General features: G+C 37.8%; 1 protein-coding gene across 1 annotated transcript; it reads right to left on the bottom strand.

Annotated features, from left to right (window-relative positions):
* Window positions 1-16,637: 16,637 nt before the first annotated feature.
* On the bottom strand, window positions 16,638-17,573 carry LOC106836869 (olfactory receptor 8S1-like). Its single transcript, XM_014850105.2, has one exon. It carries the CDS (start codon window positions 17,571-17,573, stop codon window positions 16,638-16,640), a length of 936 nt encoding a protein of 311 aa, XP_014705591.1.
* Window positions 17,574-22,841: the final 5,268 nt, after the last annotated feature.

Below are 22,841 nucleotides of genomic sequence, written 5' to 3'. Positions count from 1 at the left end.
TAAATAACAGAAAATATTTACTGCAGTTCCTCTCTTGAAGATCTGGACAAGCAGGGGAATAAGTAATTCCAACAGTCCAATATCTATCTCTAAAGTCTTCTCCCAGGTGGCAACTTTCTGAAATATTTTGAGATCCTGAAGCATGAGATGATTTAAACTCAGGCTATAAGATATCCTTATCCTTAGAGTTATGCTGGCAGGGAAGAGGGACCATTCTGAGAAGATGTCCAAGGGAGCTGGAACTAATGGAACATTTGAAGGAACAGAGATTTCTGGCCCCATCGAGGGCAGAAGATGGCATGCCAGGAAGTGGGAGAGAGGATGTTCAGCAGATTAAGACACACACACAGATCTTTCCATGAAGAAAAATAGAGGGAACGTTAGAGAAGCAGGGAAGACATTACTATGTTTTTGATTTTTGTAAGGGGATTGCTTCTGAGTTCTGTCTTTCCCTATCATATGTTGAAACATCATAGGCAAAATCTCCCCATAAGAGAACCTCTGTCACAGGAGTCCGATGCTCGACATACCAGATTGCTTTTTCTCTTTGCTGTCAGCGAGTGCTGGTCATCAAAATAGTTCAAGTTCTGGGAGCCCTGGAAATGTCACAGATTTGGGATCATTCTTCTGAATATCTTAACTTAGAGTGGTATCTTTCTTCCATGCACAACACTATGTGGGAAGAGGAGACAATTTCTCTAAAGAAGCTCATATTCTGAACAACAGGGACTTCTCACATGATCTCAGGTGCAGCAGGATGCCTTCTCTTCTTTTATTTCCTCTATGATTCTAACTACTCTTCTAAGAGCATCATTTAAAGAGAGAACAATCTAATGGAACCAATCAGAAGGCCTTCTGTGTTTAGGCAGCCATGGGCTGGATCAGACATCCAGGGGATGCTGGGCCACTGCCCTGTATTCCCTGAAGTCCCAGCCTGAAGCTGAGCCTTGGACTCACGAACCACACAGTTTCCAGTTATCCAGCAATTTAAATTTAGTAAGAGCCACAAAGGATTCTCTCCAGGGAAGTATTTCAAGTTTTTGAATTCAAGCATTTATTAACAATCTAGAAGAACTGTTATTAGGCTTGTCCAGGCTGAAAAAGAGGAGAATAAGAAAGAGATTTAAAAAATATGTAATCTACTACAAGGGTCATTTTCCTCATGGCCGCTTGGGGCTAAGAATGTCCTTTAGAAATTCTCAAGGGAGCTGAGTTGTGATGCATTACTAAGCTCCAGGTCATTTTCTTTTTTTAAAATTTAAATTTAAAATTTTAAATTGAAGTATATTTGATATATAGCACTGTGTAAATTTAAAATGTACAGCATATTGATTTGATGCATTTATGTATTGTAATATGATTGTAATTGTAGCAATGGTTGGGACTTCTATCATACATATATCATTTGTTCTTTGTGATAGGAATAAAGATCTAGTCTCTTAGCAAGTTTAATGATTATACTACAGTAATGTTTTCTATATTCACTTACTGTAGATCTCCAGGAGTTAATTATCAACTAGTTGCGAGTTTGTACCCTTAAACAACAATTCTCTATTATCTCAGCCCCCAGCCCCTGGTAACTCCCATTTTACTCTCTATTTGAATTTCCATACTTTAATAACGAAACGTCAGAAAGACAAAATAAAGAAAACCACCCCATTCACAATAGCAACATAACAATAAAATGCCTAGGCATAAATTTAACCAGGGAAGTGAAAAATCTGTACAATGAAAACTACAAGACTTTGTTGAAAGAAATCAAAGAAGACACAAACAAATGGAAAGACATCCCGTTTTCATGGATCGGAAAAGTTAATATTTTAAAATGCTCATGCTACCCAACACCATCCATAGACTCCACATTATCCCTATCAAAATTCCAATGGCATTCTTCACAGAAATAGAACAAGCAATCTTAAAAATTTGTATGGAACCACAAAAGACCCCAAATAGTGAAAGCAATCCTGAAAAAGTAGACCAAAGCCAGAGGCATCATACTTCCTGATTTCAAACTATACTACAAAGCTAGAGTAATTAAAATAGTATGGTACTGGCGTAAAAATAGACACATAGAACAATAGAACAGAATATAGAGCCCAGATTTAACCCCCACATATAGAGTCAACTGATATTTGACAGGGGAGCCAAGAATACCCAATGGGGAAAGGACAATTTCTTAAAAACCGGTGTTGGGAAAACTAGACAAACATATGCAGAACAATGAAATTGGACTCCTATCTTACACCACTCACAAAAATTAATCCAAAATTGATCAAAGACTTAAACATAAGATGTGATGCCATAAAAGTCCTCGAAGAAAATATACGGAAGAATTCCTTGCTTTGGTCTTGGCAATGATTTTTGGCTATGACATCAAAAGCACAAACAACAAAAGCAAAAGTCAACAAGTGGGACTACATCAAGCTCAAAAGCTTCTGCACAGCAAAAGAAGCAATCAACAAAATAGAAAGGCAATCTACAGAATGGGAGAATATTTTTGCAAATTGTATATCAAATAAGGGGTTAATATCTAAAAATATAACTCATACAATTCAATAGCAAAAAAACCCCTAATTAAAAAATGGGCAGAGGACCTGACTAGATATTTTTCCAAAGAAGATATACAAATGGCCAACAGGTGCATGAAAAGGTGCTCAGCATCACTAATCATCAGGGAAATGCAAATCAAAACCCCAATGAGATATCACCTCACATCTGTTAGAATAGCTCTCATCAAGAAGACAAGCGATAACAAACGTTGGTGAGAATGTGGAGACCAGGGAACCCTTGTGCACTGTTGGTGAGAACATAAATCGGTTCAGCTACTATGGAAAACAGTATGGAGGTACTTCAAAAAAATAAAAATTTTTTCATCTTGTAGCACTGAAACTTTACATCCATCAAACAACAACTCCCCATTTTCCCCCACCTTAAGCCCCAGGTAATCATCATTCTAGTTTCTGTTTCTACAAGTCCCACTACTTTAGGTACCTAATATAAGTGGAGTCATACAATATTTGTCTTTTTGTCACTGGCTTATTTCTCTTACCATAATGTTGTCAAGGCTCATCCATGTTGTAGTATGTAACTTGATTCCCTTCTTTTGTAAGGCTGAATAATTTTCCATTCTATGTCTATATCACATTTTCTTTATCCATTTATCTACTAATGGACATTTGGGTTACTTCTACCTCTTGGTTATTGTGAATAATGCTGCAATGACAGGGGTATGCAAATGTATCTTTGAGATCTTGCTTTCAATTCTTTTGGGTACATACTCTGATGTGAGGTTGCTGGATCATGTGGTAATTCTGTTTCTAATTTTTTGATGAACTGCCATGTTTTCCACAGTAGCTGCATTGTTTACATTCCTACCAACAATGCATAAGTGTTCCAGTTTCTCCACAACCTCCCCGACAATTGTTATTTTCTGTTTTTTTCCTGATTTTTAAAATTCGAGTTATAATAGTTTACATCATTGTGAAATTTCAGTTGTACATTATTTCTTGTCTGTCACCACATAGGTGCTCCCCTTCACCCCCTGTGCCCACCCCCAACCCCCTTCCCCAGGTAACCACTGAAATGTTTTCTTTGTCCATGTGCTTGTTTATATTCCACATATGAGTGAAACCATCTGATGTTTGTCTTTCTTAGTCCGGCTTATTTCTCTAAGCATAATTCCCTCCAAGTCTTTCCATGTTGTTGCAAATGGGATGAATTCGTCTTTTTTTTTTTTTTTCTGGTTGAGTAGCATTCCATTGCATATATACATATATATATATACACACACGACATCTTCTTTATCCAAACATCATTTGATGGGCACTTGGATGGTTTCCATGCCTTGGCTATTGTGAATAGTGCTGCAATGAACATAGGGGTACATATGTTACTTTGGATTGCTGATTTCAAGTTATTTCAGTAGATGCCCAGTAGAGGGATGGCTGGGTCATATGGTAGTTCTATTTTTAGTTTTTTGAGGAATCTCCATACTGTTTTCCGTAGTGGCTGCACCAGTTTGCATTCCTACCAGCAGTGTATGAGGGTTCCCTTCTCTCCATACCCTCTCCAACATGTGTTATTTTTAGTCTTAGTGATTATAGCCGTTTTAACAGGCGTAAGGTGGTATCTTAGTGTAGTTTTGATTTCCATTTCCCTGATGATTAGTGAAGTTTAACATCTTTTCATGTGTTTATGGGCCATCAGTATATCTTCTATGGAAAAATGTGTGCTCGTATCCTCTGGCCATTTTTCAATCGGGCTTTTTGTTTTTTTGTTGTTCACTTGTGTGAGTTCCTTATATATTACGGAGCTTAACCCTTTAGCGGATATATGATTTGCAAAAATTTTCTTCAAATTGGTGGGTTGTCTTTTGGTTTTGATCTTAGTTTTCTTTGTCTTGCGGAAGCTCTTTATCCTGATGAAGTCCCACTTGTTTATTTTTTCTTTTGTTTCCCTTGTCTGAGAAGACATGGTATTCAAAAAGAACATTTCTCAGATTCTCTATTTCTTCTTGATTCAGCTTTGGGAGGTTGTAAGAGTCTAAGAATTTATCCATTTCCTCTAGATTGTCTATTTTGTTGGCATATAACTTTTCATAGTATTTTCTTATAACCCATTGTATTTCTGTGGTATCTGTTGTTATTTCTTCTCTTTCATTTCTAATTTTATTTATCTGAGCTTTCTCTCTTTTTTTCTTTGTAAGACTTGCTAGGGGTTTGTCAATTTTATTTATCTTCTCAAAGAACCAACTGTTTGTTTCATTGATCCTTTCTACTGCCTTTTTTGTTTCAATAGCATTAATTTCTGCTCTGACTTTTATTATTTCTCCCCTTCTGCTGACGTTGGGCTTTGTTTGTTCTTCTTTTTCTAATTCAGTTAGGTGTAGTTTGAGATTTCTTGTTTGAGGGTTTTTTTTTTTTTTGTTAAAGTGAGCCTTTATTGTGATGAATTTCCCTCTTAATACAGCTTTTGCTGCATCCCATATGAGTTGGTATGGTATGTTTTCATTTTAATTTGTCTCCAGATATTTTTTGATTTCTCCTTTAATTTCTTCAGTGATCCATTGCTCATTCAACAGCATGTTGTTTAGTCTCCATGTCGTTGTCCCTTTCTCAGTTTTTTTCTTGTAATTAATTTCTAGCTTTATAGCATTGTGATTGGAAAAGATGCTTGTTATTATTTCAATCTTCTTAAATTTATTGAGGCTTGTCTTGTTTCCCAACATATGGTCTATTCTTGAGAATGTTCTGGGGACACTTGAGAAGAATGTGTATTCTGCTGGTTTTGGATGGAGTGTTTATATATGTCTATTAAGTCCATCTGCTCTAGCTTTTCATTTTATCCCACTGTTTCCTTGTTGATTTTCTGTCTGGATGATCTATCCATTGATGTGAGTGGAGAGTTAGGTCTCCTACTATTATTGCATTATTATTAATGTCTTCTTTTAGGTTTGTTAACAGTTGCTTTGTGCACTTTGGTGCTCCTGTGTTGGGTGCATAATTTATAAGTGTTATTTCTTCTTGATGGAGTGTCCCTTTGATCATTATATACTACCCCTCTTTGTCTTTCTTTACCTGTCTTATCTTGAAGTCTACTTTGTCTGATATAAGTATTGGAACACCTGCTTTCTTTTGTTTGTCATTAGCTTGAAGTATTGTCTTCCATCCTCTTCACTCTGAGACTGTGTTTGTCATTGGAGCTGAGATGTGTTTCCTGGAGGCAGCATTTTTTGGGGTCTTGTTCTTTAATCCATCTCGCCACTCTGTATCTTTTTATTGGAGAATTCAATCCATTTACATTTAGAGTGATTATCAATAAACGAGGGCTTTGTGCAGCCATTTTATCACTTGTTCTCTGGTTCTCCTGCATTTCCTTTGTTTCTCGTCCCGTGTATTTTGGCCTACCAATAGAGTTGTGTAGTTTTTTATGTTGTGTTTCTTTGTTTTGTCCTCATTTATTATTTTTGTCTCTGTTCTGCTTTTTTATTTAGTGCTTACCTTGAGGTTTGTATTCAAGATCTTGTGGATAAGATAGTCCCTTTTCTGATGGCCTCTGATTTCCTTAGACTCAATCAATTCAGTCCCTTTCCTTTTCCCCTCCTGAGTTATTTTTCTCACATCTTATTCCATCTTGTGTTATGAGTTTGTGGTTAAAATGACAAGAGTATCTTTGTTTTTGGTGTTTTCCTTCCCTTTGTCTTTAATACTAGAGTATTTGCTGTCCTGCTCTGATTCTATCTGTTTAACTCCTTACTCTGTGCTTTGTAATTGCTTTCTCCCCCCCACCCCCCACTTTGTTTTTCAGGTATGAGGGACTTCTTGAGGATTTCTTTGAGGAGGGGTCTCATGGCTACAAACTCCGTTAGCTTATGTTCATCTGGGAAAGTTTTTATTTCTCCATCATATCTGAAGGATATTTATCCTGGATAGAGTATTCTTGGCAGAAAGTTTTTGTCTTTCAATGATTTGAATATGTAATTGTAGTCTCTCCTAGCCTGTAAGGCTTTTGCAGAGAAATCTGCTGAAAGCCTCATGGGGGTTCCTTTGTAGGTTATTTTCTTCTGCCTTGCTGCCCTTCGTGTTCCTTCTTTGTCATTCAGTTTTGCCAGTCTTGCTAGTATATGTCTTGCAGTAGGTCTTTTTACATTGACATATTTAGGAGATCTGGCAGCCTCTTCCACATGGATTTCCTTCCCTAGGTTTGGGATGTTCTGTGCTGTTATTTCTTTGAACAAGATTTCTATTCCATTCTCCTTCTCTTCTCCTTCTTGAATACCTATAAGTCTTATGTTACATTTCCTAATTGAGTTGGATATTTCTCAGAGAATTTCTTCATTTCTTTTTAGTCTAACGTCTCTCTCCTTTATCTGGAGCATTTCAACAAGTCTATCTTCAATTATGCTGATACGCACCTCTATGGTGTCCGCTTGAATGTTCAGGGAATCCATATTTTGTCTTATTTCTTCCATTGTGTCCCTCATTTCTAATATTTCAGATTGATTCTTCTTTATAGTTTCAATCTCTTTTGTGAAGTAGCTCCTGAACTCATTGAATTGTTTCTCTACATTCTCTTTTACCTTGTTGAGTTTTTTGATGAAAACTGTTTTGAAGTCTTTTCATTTAGACTACATATTTCTGTATCCTCAGGACTGATTTATGGGTACTTGTCATTTTCTCTCTGGTCTGGAGATTTAATATAGTGTTTGATATTTCTAGAGGAGGTGGCTCCGTTCTTACACATCCTGATATTATTTGGTTGCAGTTACCACCTATCACCACTGGGTGGGGGTCAAAAGCCATGTATTCTGAGCCCTCTGCCTTCAGCTGAAATCCCAGGGGCTGGAGTGGGCATTGGGAGGGTAGGGGGAGGGGCACTTTCTTCTGCATGCTCTTGGGGCTTTCTCACTCTACTCTCCTGGGGTGTTGGCTTGATAAGGTCACCCCCCCATGAAAGCTTTCACTCTCGTAGAGGGCTTCCCTCTAGGCTGCAAGGGCCCTTGGGAGTACTTGAAGTTCCCACGAATGAATGTCCTCTCCCCTGTTTCTTCCCTCTCATTGTGGTCCCAATGGCACTCTCTAGGGGAGGAAGCGAAGATTTCTCTTACCCTGTTCCACCTCGTCCGAGGGGGGCTCCAGCCTCTCTGTCCTCTGTTGTATGGCTGTGTGGGTCTCTCTGACATTTTTGTGTTGTGTTTGAATGTTGTCTGTAGGAATATGAATTTTTTTTTTTCATTGTGTATTGGAGGGGAAAGATTTCTAAGAGACATCACTCTGCCATGATGCTGATGTCACATTTTTTCTGTTTTTTAAAAAATGTTTTTACTGATGTAACACTGATTTATAACATTATGTAAATTTCAGATGTACATCATTATATTTTGACTTCTGTATAGACCACATTGTGTTCACCACTAAAAGTCTAGTTGCTATCTGTTACCATACACATGTGCCTCCTTACCCCATTTGCCCTCTCCCCATCTCCTTCCCCTCTGGTAACCCCAATCTGTTCTTTGTCACTGTGTTCCTTTGTTTCTCTTCCACATATGATTGAAGTCATATGTCAACTGTCTTTCTCCACCTGACCTATTTCACTTAGTACAATACCCTCAAGGTCTGTCCGTGTTGTCCAAAGTGGCAAGATTTCATCTTTTTTTTATGGCTTTGTATATATATAAATCACATCTTTAACCATTCATCTGTTGATGGGCACTTAAGTTGTTTCCCAGTCTTGGCTATTGTGAATAATCCTGCAGTGAACATACGGGTGTGTATATCTTTTTGAATTAGTGTTTTAGTGTTCTTTGGATAAATACTCACAAGTGGAAGAGCTGAGTCATATGGTAGTTCTATTTTTAATTTTTTGAGGAATCTCCATACTGTTTTCCATAGTGGTTGTACCAATTTGTATTCCTACCAGCCATGTATGAGGGTTCTCTTTTCTCCACATCCTCTCCAACATGTATTATTTCTTGTCTTTTTAATAATAGCCATTCTGACAAGCATGAGGTAGTATCTCATTGTGGTTTTGATTTGCATTTCCCTAATAATTAGTGATGTTGAACAGCTTTTCATGTGTCTGTTGGCCATCTGTATATCTTCAGAAAAGTGTTTATTTAGATTTCTGCCCATTTTTTTGATCAGGTTGTTAAATTGTATGAGCCCTTTGTATATTTGGGATATTAACCGCTTGTCAGATATATGACTTGAAAATATCTTCTCCCAATTGTTAGATTGTCTTTTTGTTTTGTTGATGGTTTCCTTTGCCATGCAGAAGCTTTTTAGTTTGATATAGCCCCATTTGTTTATTTTTTATTTTCTTTCCCTTGCCTGAGGAGAGATATCCCAAAAGATACTGCTAAGACCCATGCCAAAGAGAGTACTGCGTATGTTTTCTTCCAGGAATTTTATGGTTTTAGGCCTTACATTCAAGTCTTTAATCCATTTTGAGTTAATTTTTGTGTATGATGTAAGATAACAGTCTACTTTCATTCTTTTGCACATGACTGTCCAGTTTTCCCAACACCATTTATTGAAGAGACTTTTCTTTCTCCATTGTATGTCCTTGGCTCCTTTGTCAAAAATTAGCTGTCCATCAATGTGTGGTTATTTTCTGGGCTTTCAATTCTGTTCCACTAATCTGTGTGTCTTATTTGTACCAGTACCATGTCATTTTGGTTACTATAGCTTTGTAGTATATTTTGAAATCAGGGAGTGTGGTGCCTTCAGCTTTGTTCTTTTTCTCAGAATTGCATGGCTATTTGGAGTCTTTTGTTGTTCTATATAAATTTTAGAATACTTTGTTCTATTTCTATGAAAAATGTTGTTGAAATTCTGATAGGGATTGCATTGAATCTGTAGAGTGCTTTAGGTACTATGGACATTCTAACTATGTTAATTCTTCCAATTCATGAGCATAAAATATCTTTCCACTTCTCTGACTTTGATTTCTTTCAACAATGTATTATAGTTTTCAGTATACAGGTCTCTCACCTCTTTGGTTATATTTATTTCTAGGTATTTTATTTTTTTTTGTTGCAATTGTAAAAGGGATTATGTTCTTGATTTCTCTTTCTGCTACACTGTTGTTAGTGTGCAGAAATGCAACTGATTTTTTGTAGGTTGATTTCATACTCTGCAATGTTACTGTATTTGTTAACTATATCTAATAGTTTTTTTGGTAGAGTCTTTAGGGTTTGTATGATAGCATCATGTCATCTGCACAAAGTGACAGTTTTGCTTCTTTTTTTTTTTTTCCAATAGGGATGCCTTTTATTTCTTTTTCTTGTCTAATTGCTCTGGCTAGGACTTCCAATACTATGTTGAATAGTAGCGGGTAGAGTGGGCATCCTTGTCTTGTTCCTGATATTAGATAGCTTTCAGTATTATGTTGAGGTGCATTCCCTCTATACCCACTTAGTTGAGAGTTTTTATTATGAATTGATGTTGCATTTTTTCAAATGCTTTTTCTGCATCTATTGAGATGATCATATAATTTTTATTCTTCATCTTATTAATGTGGCATATCCCACTGATTGATTGGTTGGTGTTGAACCATCCTTGCATTCCTGGAATACATCCCACTTGATCATGGTGTATGATCCTTTTAATGTACTGGTGAATTTGGTTTGCTAATATTTTGTTGAGGAATTTTGCATCTATGTTAATCAGGGATATTAGTCTATAAGTTTCTTTTCTTATAGTGTCCTTTTCTGGTTTTGATATGGTGTAATGCTGGCCTGGTAAAATGAATTTGGAAGTGTTCCCTCTTCTTCTATTTTCTAAAAGAGTTTGAGGAAGTTGGTATTAATTCTTCTTTAAATGTTTGTTAGAATTCACCAATGAAGCCACGTGGTCCTGGGCTTTTGTTTGTTGACTGGTACTTTTTGCGTCTGGCTTAATAAATCCTTTACTACTTTGCTATTACAAAACATTTTTCTATATTGTCTCTAGCCCTACTGTCTTACTTTTCACTTTTAAGTGGATAATCCACCTGCACTTAAATTTTGTGTATGCTGTGCTAAGGTTCCAGTTTCATTTTTTCTCACATGGATAATGTCCCATCCTAGCAAAATGTATTGACTACTATGAACAAAGTTCTATATATGTATGGTTGTATGTTGACTATTACTATTTTCCATATAAATATTAGAATTAGCTTGTTAAGTTTTATGGCAACTACTGGTGAGATTTTTCATGGAATTAAATTTTTAAATAAATAATAATTAATAACTAAATCTATGATAAACCTGGGGAGAACGGATATTTTTATTTTATTGAAACTTCTAACTTATACATAAACCTGACTTAGCTTTATTCCATCTCTCCAACTTCAAAAAAAGAACTTTTTAGAAATCTTATTTCTTCTTGAGTCAGTTTTGGTTAATTGCCTTTTTATGGTAGTTTATCCCTTTTACCTAATTTTTCAAATTTGTTGACATAGTGTCATTCACTTTATCCTCATGTGTTCAGTATTATTTGTATCTCCTAAGATTGTTTATTTGGGGCTTCTCTCTTTTTTTTGATTAAACTTGTTGGAAGCTTATCTGCTTTGTTTGTGCTTTCAAAGAACCAACCTTATTTTTTTTAACTGAGAAGTAATTGATATATAACATTATATTAGCTTCAGGTGTACAGTATAATGATTCAGTATTTGAATATACCATGAAATTATCACCACAATAAGTCTAGTTAATATCCATCACCACACGTGGTTACAAAATTTTTTTTCTTGTGATGAGAAATTTTAAGATTTATTCTCTTAGTGACTTTCAAATATACAATATAGTACTATTAACTATAGTCATCATGCTGTACATTACATCCCCAGGACTTATTTATTTTATAACTGGAAGTTTGTACCTTTTGACTCCCTTCACCCATTTCGAACACCTCCTCCTCTTGCCTCTGGGAACCACCAAACTGTTCTCTGAATCTATGAGTTTGTTCTTTATTCAATTGAATTATATTTGACATATAACAGTATATAAATTTAAAGTATACAACATGCTGATTTGATGCATTTATATATTATAATGTGATTTCCATTGTAGTGATAATTAGCACCTCCATCATGTTACATAATTATCATTTCTTTTTAGAGGTTGGAATAATTAGCTTCTAGTCTCTTAGCAAGTTTGATGAGTGTAATACAATGTTGTTGTCTATATTCACTATACTGTGCATTAGATCTCTTGGACTTATTTACTACTTGTTGCACATTTGTATCCTTAAACAACATCTGTCCTATCCCCTGACCCCTATCCCTTGGAAACCACCATTTTATTTTCTGTTTTTATGAGTTTGGCTTTTTTAGATTACACATATGAGTGATATCATACTGTACTAGTCTTTCTCTGTCTGACTTATCTCACTCAGCTTAAGGTGCTCAACATCCATTCATGTTGTTGCAAATGACAGGATTTTCTTTCTCATGGCCTCATGGCTGAATAATATTCCATTATATATATATGTCATCTTAGTAGAGACCTGGCTTTGGATTCTCTCAGTTGTCACATCCAAAGTGATTAAAGTGGGGAGGTTTATTCTGCAGCAAGAGGCTATGGGTGCTGCTGGCATTGGAGAAGAAGCAGGGTAGAGGAGAGTGAACCAGAGTCAGGTCTTCTAGGTAAGAGAACTATACAGTGAGGTGGATCAGAAGAATCTTCCAAAGAACTCCCACATGCCTCCACCAGAGCCAACGTTTGTATAACTACTGCCCTGAGGTCATTTTTTGGGTCCAGTCATTGCTAAGGAGAAAACAAAAGACAGTCAACAGTGAGAAAATAATAACAGGGTTAATTGCATGAAGTCACTTGTTCTATTTCTTCTGCCTTCTTTTATGCTTCTCAAATTGGAGGAACTGGGTCTTGAAGAGGTGGTAGAGGGGATGACTCTGGATCATTTTAGGCTTCTTCAAAATAGTGAGATCCCAGTTCAAAGCTGCATGTGAGGAAGTAGCGGAATGAAACTTCAGTTAAATTTGGAGTACATATCTTAAATTAGAATCCATATTTATTAAACAAAGCACTCAGAACATTAACGATTTGCCTAGTATCTCTTTAAACAATAGGAAATGGAGATTACACAGCCCAGTTGAATTAGGTGACTGGGAAAAGACCCAAAACAATTTCATGTATATATGCCATGCAGTTGGGACTACTCAATAAACAAATTACATTAAAATATTTACATATAGGTGACATTAGAAGAAAATATATACCTAAATATAGGTAGCGGAATTATTTTTGATAATCATCTTTTCTTTAGCATATAAGCTTTCTTATCATAACTTTAAAAATTAGAAATACAGATGTGTTATTAATTAGTACATGATTCAGTGTGTGATATATTTACATATGAAAAAATAAAGTAAAATTCAACTTAAAGAGTTTTAACCTATTAGTCATGTGCATGTGCCAATATTCTCACTATTGCTATTGAGAAAATAACATTCAGTGAGTGCAAGTTATCATTCTTTAAACCACAATTTTGAGGAAAATCAAAAATAATATGGAAAAGCTTCTCAGAAAATACAAATTTGGTGAATCATAGAACACATACTGTATATTTTACATACCCTTGCTAAAACATATGAAAAGGAAATTACTCAAAAACAATTGACTGAAAACCTCACATTCTCCAAGTGGGCTAAATGGAAAAAACAATGCTTAAAAGAGGTGAACTGACAGTGCTTCAATTTCAGTTCCAGTGAACTCCTGGATTTTTTTTCTGAGGTGGCTTGAACAGTCTCAACCCACCCAATCAATCATATTGTAATAAATTGGTCAGACTAAAACAAAGCATAGGATGAGAAATGGCATTCTTATCCAATAGGACCCTCTCTGGAACTGTTTTCCAGAACCACCTTGAATTATTTACTATCCTGGACATGCAGGAGTGAGAGTCGAGATAGTTCCAGATTTCAGATTTTTCTCTCTCTACCACTGCTTACCTTCTTAGAGTTACCAATTTCTGCTGCTCTTGATCATTTCCGGCCAGAGGATAATTCTGGTGGCCCCACATGACCAAGTTGTTCAGAAGGTGGTTCCCTCCACAGAGCTGGTGGGCCCCGTGTGACTCATCTCTCTTGTTATACCACAGCCCTCTCGTTCCCAGGAAACGTCAGGCTAGAGGCTGCATCAGGCCATGGTTAGACACCTGCTCCACCACTCCTTTCCTCTTTCGCTCTCTGTAAACTCTCCTCACTCATGATTTCTTTTCTCAAGTGTCCCATGATCTCTGTCTCTGCAATATGGCTTTCTTTGGGGATCCTCAGAATCTATGTCTAGACTCCACTTATGTTAAGAGCTCAAGTTCTTTCCCATAAATGTTCCATGATACCTGGGAGACCTAAGAGCATACCGAGGAGCTGCTGCTGCCTAACTCTACCTGCTCACCAGTTTCAACTCAGTTTCTGCCAAAATATCCCCTTAGACCACTGACAGATAACGGACCCATATTTACACATCACTACTATATTCACCCATTCATGTTCCGTCCATGAAACTCATATCCCCCTCCAGATTCCCTCAAGGGACTCACAGGAGCCCTAACCAGAAGGACCCTAATTCAATCCTTCCAGTTTGCATACAATGAAGCTGAGTTACAACAAGGCAAGAGAAATGTCAGGTCCAAAAGAGCCAAGCAAGAGTAAGGGGAATTCCTTTGTAGGATCTACCCTCCTCAAGAGACAATGTGGTTTAGTTCAGAGAATACTGATTGAAGCCAATTTGAGCAGTGTTATGAAAGAAGCTATGACCATACAAAGATGAGTAAAGTCTAGTCTTCTTCAAGGTATTTGTAATCTTGAAGGGAGATCAACCCACATATTTACATGATTAGATAAGCATTTTCACATGCTGCATCTGAGGCAGAAATAAAGTGCAATAGTAACCTAAATCAGGAGTGTAAAAAAATAAATGTGATCAGGAAGGACTCCAAGGAGATGATGGAATTTTGGTTAATCCTTGAAGGTCCTCAGGCTGCCAGCCTCAGCTTGAATGTTGCCTCCTCACATAGGCTTACATGACCTCACCGGCTGGGTTTGTGCCCTGGCTATACAACCCCATAGTACCATGATTGATCTCTCTCATTTTCATAACTGACTCATAATCTTCCATATTTTTCTCACTAGATGCAAACTCCATAAAATCAGGAATCTCATCCTCAGAACCTACCAGAGTGCTTTGCACACTACAGATACTTAGTAAAGAAATATATGTGTGTGCATGTGTGTGTGTGTGTGTGTGTATTGAATGAAATAAAGTTGGAAATGAGTAAGATATCCTACATCCATCCTAGAGAAGGAGATGGTACAAATGGGAACTTTCAGAATAGTCTCTGCAAAGGCAAAGAAGTGAGAAAAGAGCAGAAGCAGAGAGAACTGGCAAAGGGGAAGGATAACATAATATTAGCATCAACTAACACTTACTAAATTCTTACAACTAGCCCTGTACCTGGACTCTCCCATTTAATCCTCCCAACCACTCAACGAGGGAGGTAATATTATTATTCCTATTTTATAGATAATGAAATTGGGATAGAGAGAGTTCAAGTAATTACCCAAGGTCACATATACCAAGGTCACACTGAAAAATAAGAGCCAGACTGAAACCCACACAGTCCAATCTCAGAAGCTGAACTCTTCATCACCACCTGACAATAAATTTGGAAAAGAACAAGTAAACTTTGTGAGAAGAGAGAGAAAGAAGCCTAGATTTGGTGTTTGGAAAAGTACAGGAGCATCTCCTCTGAGAGCTAGCTTCTTGAAAGTGCAGACCCAGCCACCGGCATCCTGAAAGTAATTCAAGAAAAAGTGGAGAAATAGAAGAGCAATGGACAAGTCCAAGGACATCGAAGCTTAGATATTTCCCTATTTCTTCCCACTGTGCCCTACCTGCCCCAGCCTTGGTCACTCTCTTTAATTTTCCAATAAAAAGACATTTATGGATCCTGAAAATAATTAAAAGCAAAATCTTTTTGCAAATTACAACATGGAAGTGGATTTCTGATGTTTAAAATATTTTGTTATAAACAGCCTAGAGTATAAATTCTGTTTGGCTGGAAGGTTAAGAATTTATCTATTTATCTTTTACTCTTTTAACCTAACTTTATTTAGAACATAAATCAGAATCAAATCCAGTAATACCAAACATCCAACAATTAAAACCATTTAGCACAGTGGTATTTAAAAAAATAGTTTAAAGGACCTTCCAAAGCAGTGACTGCTCAAATAATTGTCTGACATTTAAAGTAAGCCAATGACATCTATGACTTTCTGTCTCTTGGTAGATTTTGAAGATTCTGAAGTGGATACAATTCAGTTTTCTGTTTTGTAAAATATCATCCACTTTGCTGCCTGGTTTCCTCCAAAGGAGCCACAGATAGCTGGCTTGTTCTTTTCATCCACTCCCTTTGCCTTTCGAACCGCACACTTGTGATAGAAGCATCTGGTTGCAACCACATTTATACTTTTGCTGCCAGCTATTATCATTATTCTAAATAAATACCTTAAATGGTTAAAAAAAATAAAAGAGGTCAACTGCGGGAGAGGGCTAAATTTTCCTGTCTTTCCCTAGGATGAGGGACACTTTCCCTCATCTTCCACTTCCCAAGTAATAGAACAGCAGAGTTCTTGGTATCACTCAAGTCAGCTTACGATTGCTCTGTCCAGAATTTTTAGCACTTTTGTCTATCTGCAAGGGCTTCTCAGTCAAAGCTCAAACCCCTTCATGAATGCCAAATTTATAACTTTTCTGTCCCCAAGATTCAACACTTTTTGGTGAAAACTTCCGGTTTTCAGTGTCTTTCTGTACATTTAATTCCAAAAAATAATTCAATACACACACATTTTTACTCAATATCAATAAAATGATAGAGGAATAAATTATAATTAAATAAAATTTTTTGTCTAGATGGCTATATATTCTATTGATCTACTTTTGAGCAGGATTTTATCTGAACCATCCTCTCTTACCCCGACCCCACTCTCAAAGTACCATTGTGCCACTTTCTTAAGCTTTTCTGTGGTATCCTTCAGCATCTAAAACAGTTGCCCATCAGGAAGATTTAGTGTCAACTCATCAGATATCCTTAAGTCTGTAGTTCTTTCCTAATTCATCAACTCTTTATAGCTTGCTACCTGTGCCATTGCAAACATTTCCCCAAAGTTCTTCTCAGAGCTGCCTTTACTTCTTTGTTTTTCAGGCTGTAGATGAGGGGATTCACTAAGGGAGTGAGCACACCATACTGTATGGAGAAGATCAGCTCCGGAGATGAACCTGAGGTTGGCATGAGATGACAGAGGAAAGCTGAGCCGCAGAAGAAGCTCACTGCAGTGAGGTGGGAGGAGCAGGTAGAGAAGGCCTTGCTTCTGCCTGTGTTGGACCTGATGGTCAGGATGGTGGAGACAATGCGTGTGTAGGAGAAGAATATCAGGAAAAATGTACCAAAGCCATGCAGCAGTGTGGAGCCGACCAGGACAGTGACACTGGTGGAGATATCAGAGCAGGACAAAGGGAAGAGAAAAGGCAGCTCACAGCTATAGTGGGGGATGGTATGGACCTCACAGAAGTTCAACTTCACAGCCAGGGGGATGTTGATAACCGCGTCCAGAAAACCCAGGCCCCATGAAGCCCACACCAGATTCATACACAGCTGGCTGCTCATCACCTGGCCATAGATCAGAGGGTAGCAGATGGCAGCATAGTGGTCATAGGCCATGGCAGAGAGCAGGAAGATTTCTGTTCCTCCAATGTCAAACACAAAGAAGGCTTGAGTCAGGCATCCCTCTTTTGAAATGATTTTTCTTTTAGACAGGAGGTTCTCCAGAAGCTTGGGCACTGTGACTGAAGAGAAGCAAAGATCCACGAAAGACAGGTGACTCAGAAAGAAGTACATAGGTGTGTGGAGGTGGGAATCAGCTCTGATTATCAGCAGCATCATCAGGTTCCCCATCAGGGTCAGGAGGTAAGTCCCCAGAAACAGCACAAAGAGCAGAACCTGGACTCTGGGGTCAGCAGACAGCCCGATGAGAATGAACTCAGCTATGGTGCTGTGGTTTCTCAAGGCCATTTAGAGGGGATATTTCCTAGAAATAAATATAAAAATGGACTTGAAACTTCTCTCGACTACACCTAATTATAGAGGTAGGGGTCCACTTTTATGTACATACCTCTAATTATTTAGATTTCATATATGCCTTTAATGACTATCTAGAATCCTTTCTTCTCCTTCTAGTGCTCTGTTTCAAACTCACTATGATATTTCCATATGGCTGCTGTTCTATTTTAAAGACTGCTGAAGAAATTTGCAGTTTGTCCCAAATATCCATGACCAATTTATTCTATCTTCTTCAACTGGGCACTGTGTTGTCAGCAATATTCTGTGTATGTTTTTTTACACTGTAGTAGAGTTGCTATTTCAACATTTGTCTTCCCTCCTCTGTTTTCCAATCTGTTCTTCCCCCATTTCAAAACCCTCCTAAAATTCATAACTGCTTAATAATATCATTTTGTCTTTAGCTTTTTATCATTGATACTACACATTATCTTATATTCTCATTTTGACCCTCTGGGACAAGATTAAAAGACGTGTGTGTGTTTAAATGTTGGAATTGGGGAGAAAGAATAAATAAGGATATTGTTCCTTTTGCAAATTGAAAAATTGAGTATCATAAATTACATAACTTGTCTGTGTCCACAATTTGGATACCTAGACTCTATAAGACCCTGAGACACCAGGCCTTTCTTCCACACAGTGACTTTCATTTAAGGCGTGGCCTTCAAGTCCTCCATCACACAGGGCATTTAGGTAACTTTACAGTTGGCTATCTTCTCTTTTGGTCTCAATGCTGTGAACAGACAGGTCTACTTGCCTCTGAGCACCTTACAGGAGTACCTTTCTCTCTGCTTTTTCTTGAGCAACTGCTCTGCTTAAAATGCTCTGCCTTTCAGGTAACTAATCCAAATCCTATTTATTATTTTAATATCACCTTAATTTTGACCTCTTTCTGAGGCCATTTGCTTCTCTGAACTCTCATAATATGTAACAATAAGAAAAAAATGCTGTCGTTTACTGAGGGCCTAATATGTCTTAGGCATTCTTAAAAATTTGACACATCCTCATTTAATTTCACAAAACATTCTAGGTAGGTCATTATATCCTATTTTTTCAAATCTAGAATTAGAAGTATGTGTGTATCTTGCCTTACCAGAGTGAATGAGTGGCTATACCAGTATTTCACCAATGTCTTCATTATTGTGTTCTCATTTGGCACCTCTGCCTCCCCTTTTCTTGTGTATTTCTTAAGGATTTCTTCAGGATCTCTCTTCCTATGGCAGCATGGAGGTGCTCCACTTAACATTCATGGATTGCCTGCTGTACGTCAGGTTATGCTAGACACGTAAAGGAAGACAACTTTGCATATACTTAGGTTGAACTATTATATGCATGCACTTTTTTCTCCTAGATTTTAAGTCATTCCTGTCCAGTATCCAAGGATGACCTCTCTTTCTAGACTTTTCCTCATGCTCAGTTTCAAACTTGATATGGGACTCTACACTTGGGTTACGCCTCTTCATGAAACCTCCTTGCTTGGTAACTTCACATGGTCTTCTCACCAGTCCCTTTGACCTCTTGGTCTGCTCTTCATTCTCCAGCTTTGTCCTGACACCACAGAGTCTGACACTGGTTGCCCAACGGACTCACAACAGCAAATTAAATCTTGTAAAAATAGCCAGTTTTCCAGGTCTCTTTCTTTTCTTTACTTGGACAAAAAAGTAGAGGTTTTTCCTCCACTCCTAATCTTGAAACATTCTCAAAGATTCCCAAACTGTGAGTTTGACTTAGATCTTAGATCCAGATTGCATCTCAATCTGTCCAGCAGGTGAATCTGTAGCTTAGGATGACCCAAATTAACTCTGATTTACCGGAAAAAGAGAGCAACTTACTGGAAAGATCTATTTTAAGAAGGCTCTCTCATCTCTGAGTTTGTTAAGTCCTTTCAAAGTGAATACTTTCTCTACTATCTTCACTAGCAAAGTAACAATCACAACAAACAACAATAATTAATTTCTACCATTCTCATCTAGAATTTGAAAATTTCTCCAAGTACTTAGCATTTTCTGAATGAATTAAGCAGACAATTGCTTCAATCATTCTACATTTGCTTTTTAAATTATACCCAACTACGGTGTTTGTGTTTCTAACTCTGCACCTAAGAACATACCAGCTTCTGAAGATGATAACGGAGAACTATCATTTAAGGATCCAAATCTGGAAAACTGTGGTCCTGGAATGAGGGTCTATGTAAGTCAGCAGTGGAACAGGAGGCAGTCTGTGTATTGTGGTTCTACTTACTTATAAAACAGTCCTGAGATAGGCCTTTTTCACAAATGAGGAACTGAGCCGCATAAAAATGAGGTAACTTTCCCAAGGACATAAAGATGGTAAGAATTAGAGTTGGGGGGCTGGCCTGGTAGTGCAGCGATTACTTTTGCATGGCCTGCTTTGGTGGCCTGGGGTCTGCCGGTTTGGATCCTGGGTGGGGACATGGTACCACTTGGCAAGCCATGCCGTGGCAGGCATCCCACATATAAAGCAGAGGAAGATGTGCACGGATGTTAGCTCAGGGCCAGTCTCCCTCAGCAAAAAGAGGAGGATTGGCAGTAGTTAGCTCAGGGCTAATCTTCCTTAAAAAAAAAAAGAATTAGAGTTGGACTTTCGGCTCAGGAATGTAGCATGCAACAAACATTGTCATATCCTGTTCAAGTGGACAGGTCTCTGGGATCATTCCTTGGAGAAGGAGACATTTAACATATAAAATGAGGTTTTCCTTACATGTATTGTTACCCCTACATGTATTTAATTAAAAAATATTAGTTAGTTGTACAAATACTGGAATTGGTGGATTATTGAGAACAAGAAGAGCGAGAAGTCCAGTGCTTCCTCTATTCACTGAATGTGGGAATGTTCTGCATGACTGAGTGCAGGCAGGGTATGGTGGAGGGAATTTGGATACTCAGCACAAAGTGGTATAAAGACCCTGGGTGTCTAGACAGGCACCTGACCTGGGGAGAAGAGATGAAAGTTGGAAGAAACTGAACAAGAACTTTTTGAATTTAGATATTTCCCCTCAAACTTGTTCTCCTGCTCTCTCTGTGCTTCACATCATCAGTATTTGTTGGGGTCAAGGGGAGTTTGTAACGGCAACAAAATGAACTTTCTATAGTATATGTTTCTTGGAGTCCTAGAAGAAGAGGGTTTCCTCTGAGTTACCATTATCTACTGTCTACTCTGGTTTGTTCTCTGGTCTATTCTGATCTACTCTGGTGTGCTCTCTACTACCAACTCTCTACTCTGGTATACTCTCCCCATCTACTGTGACCTTTATGAGTCCATCTGCTGGTCTCAGGTTTATTGCACTGCTAGAGCCCAGGATAGCCCAGAGTTTGAACCCAGGATGCAAGACCTGCCCAATCCCAATGCTCAGTGCAACTCATTGAGACTACAGAGTTCTTCCCAAGTAACTGCTCAGAGTAACTGAGCACAAAGCCACGACTGTATGAAAAATGTGATTTCTAGATCAGGAAGCTCAATCTCTAGCAGGTAGAAAGTTGATGAGAAGACAGGAAAAGAAGGCTGAATTAGGAGAGGGAAAGATGGGTCCAGGAAAGAGAGGGGAAAAACTTCAGAGCAATCATAGCAAACATTACCAAGTACCAGGCCTTTTATGATTCAGAAGATTTCCTGTCACTGGTCTTTTCATCGTGGGATTTCCTCTGAACTGGGATGGTCTCTATGCCCAGGAGAACCAATGATTCTGTAGCCTACTTACAGGAAAGGCAAGCAGTCCTTTTTTTCTGGTTGGAAGTCACAGTGAGAGCAGGAAACTGATTACCCCAGAGCTAGATACTCTTAAAGGCAGAAGCTTCAAGACACACATCTTCTGAGCTCTGGCTTGGTCCTGTCTTTCTCTTCTACTACACACATGGAAAGACTATTAAATCCTCAACAAAAGGTGTGAGGAGCTTCTCTCCAATGGTCTTAGATCCAACCACATAAGCATCTATTTATTTAACTTCCTCTCTGATTCTAATTACTGTTGTAGGAGAATCTGTGAAGTGAGTGATTCTCATATATAGTCCTTCAGAATGGTATGTATAGATTAGGTAGTCAGTAATTGGCTGGCTGATCCTGGCAGCCCAGGAGATGAAGGAGTCAATGTCCTTTATTCCCTGAAGTTACAACTTGAAGCCCAATTTGAAACTCATTAACTAAAGAAGTTGAAGTTTTAAGAGCCTCAGATGATTCCATTAAGTATGATCTTTTGGAACTCCTGTGTTGAAGCTATGACCTAGGACGAAAACGCTATGCCAAAATACAGCACCTCGGCAAATTGAATATTTCATGCTGAAAGCATTTGAGAAATGGCATATGCAGGAAGGACTTTCTGATCTTTCCTTGAAGCAGATCATAAAACCCTCATGTGAAAGGTGCCCTCCCTATTCCTGGAGGAAAGGCGCATCCTTATCTTTGAAGATGAAGCGGCACAGAGAGGAATCTGAATGAACAGGCCTTGCTAATCTTCCCTCCCCCTCAAGTGTACTACACTTAGCACACCTTTGCCCTATCACATCTTTCCATGACTTTCCAGCCTTTCCATAAAAACGCTCAGGTTTGTACCCTTTGATCAACAACTCCCCATTGATGGAGGCGTTAGCTAATACTGCAATGGCAATCATATTGCAATATACAAGTATATCAAATCAACACGTTGTACACCTTAAACTTACACAATGTTATATGTCAGTCGTATTTCAATAAAGCTGGAAAAATAACCCCACTCAAGTTTAACTGTTTCTTAGGGTCTTCATTTCGTTATGAAGGCTCCCATGTCACGTAAAACTAACGTTAAAATAAGTTTGTATGCTTTTCTCTTGTTAATCTGTCTTTTGTTACAGGAGTCCCAGTCATGAACTTGAAAGGGTAGAGGAAAAAGATATTTTTCCTCCCTACAGGTGTAAATACCCTAATTGATTTCAGGAACCTTGCGTTCATACAGTATTTAGGGAATTAGTTAGCAACATTTTTTCCTTTAATCTTGAGAAATTTGAAAGAAACCAGAATTCAAAAAGAGAAAGACAAAGTAAAGAACACAGACACAACTCAATTCCCTTGATTTAATTGCTACATTCTCACCTACTTAAAAACAAATTCGCTTTTTATAACACCCAAATTATGATATAAAGTCAAACAGTGTGTTATAAATATTGTCTTACAGTATGTTAGACAAAATTCTTTTCAAAGGCTGGAGTTTTAAAACAAATAATATTGTTATTT

The sequence above is a fragment of the Equus asinus genome, chromosome 22 (genome assembly GCF_041296235.1).
Source record: "Equus asinus isolate D_3611 breed Donkey chromosome 22, EquAss-T2T_v2, whole genome shotgun sequence".
In the NCBI taxonomy this organism is placed as follows: domain Eukaryota; kingdom Metazoa; phylum Chordata; class Mammalia; order Perissodactyla; family Equidae; genus Equus; species Equus asinus.
This window is presented reverse-complemented; position numbering and strand designations above follow the sequence as displayed.

Excerpts from the sequence above, each read along its gene's own strand:
- LOC106836869 (XM_014850105.2), bottom strand. The coding sequence starts at position 17,573 with ATGGCCTTGAGAAACCACAGCACCATAGCTGAGTTCATTCTCATCGGG.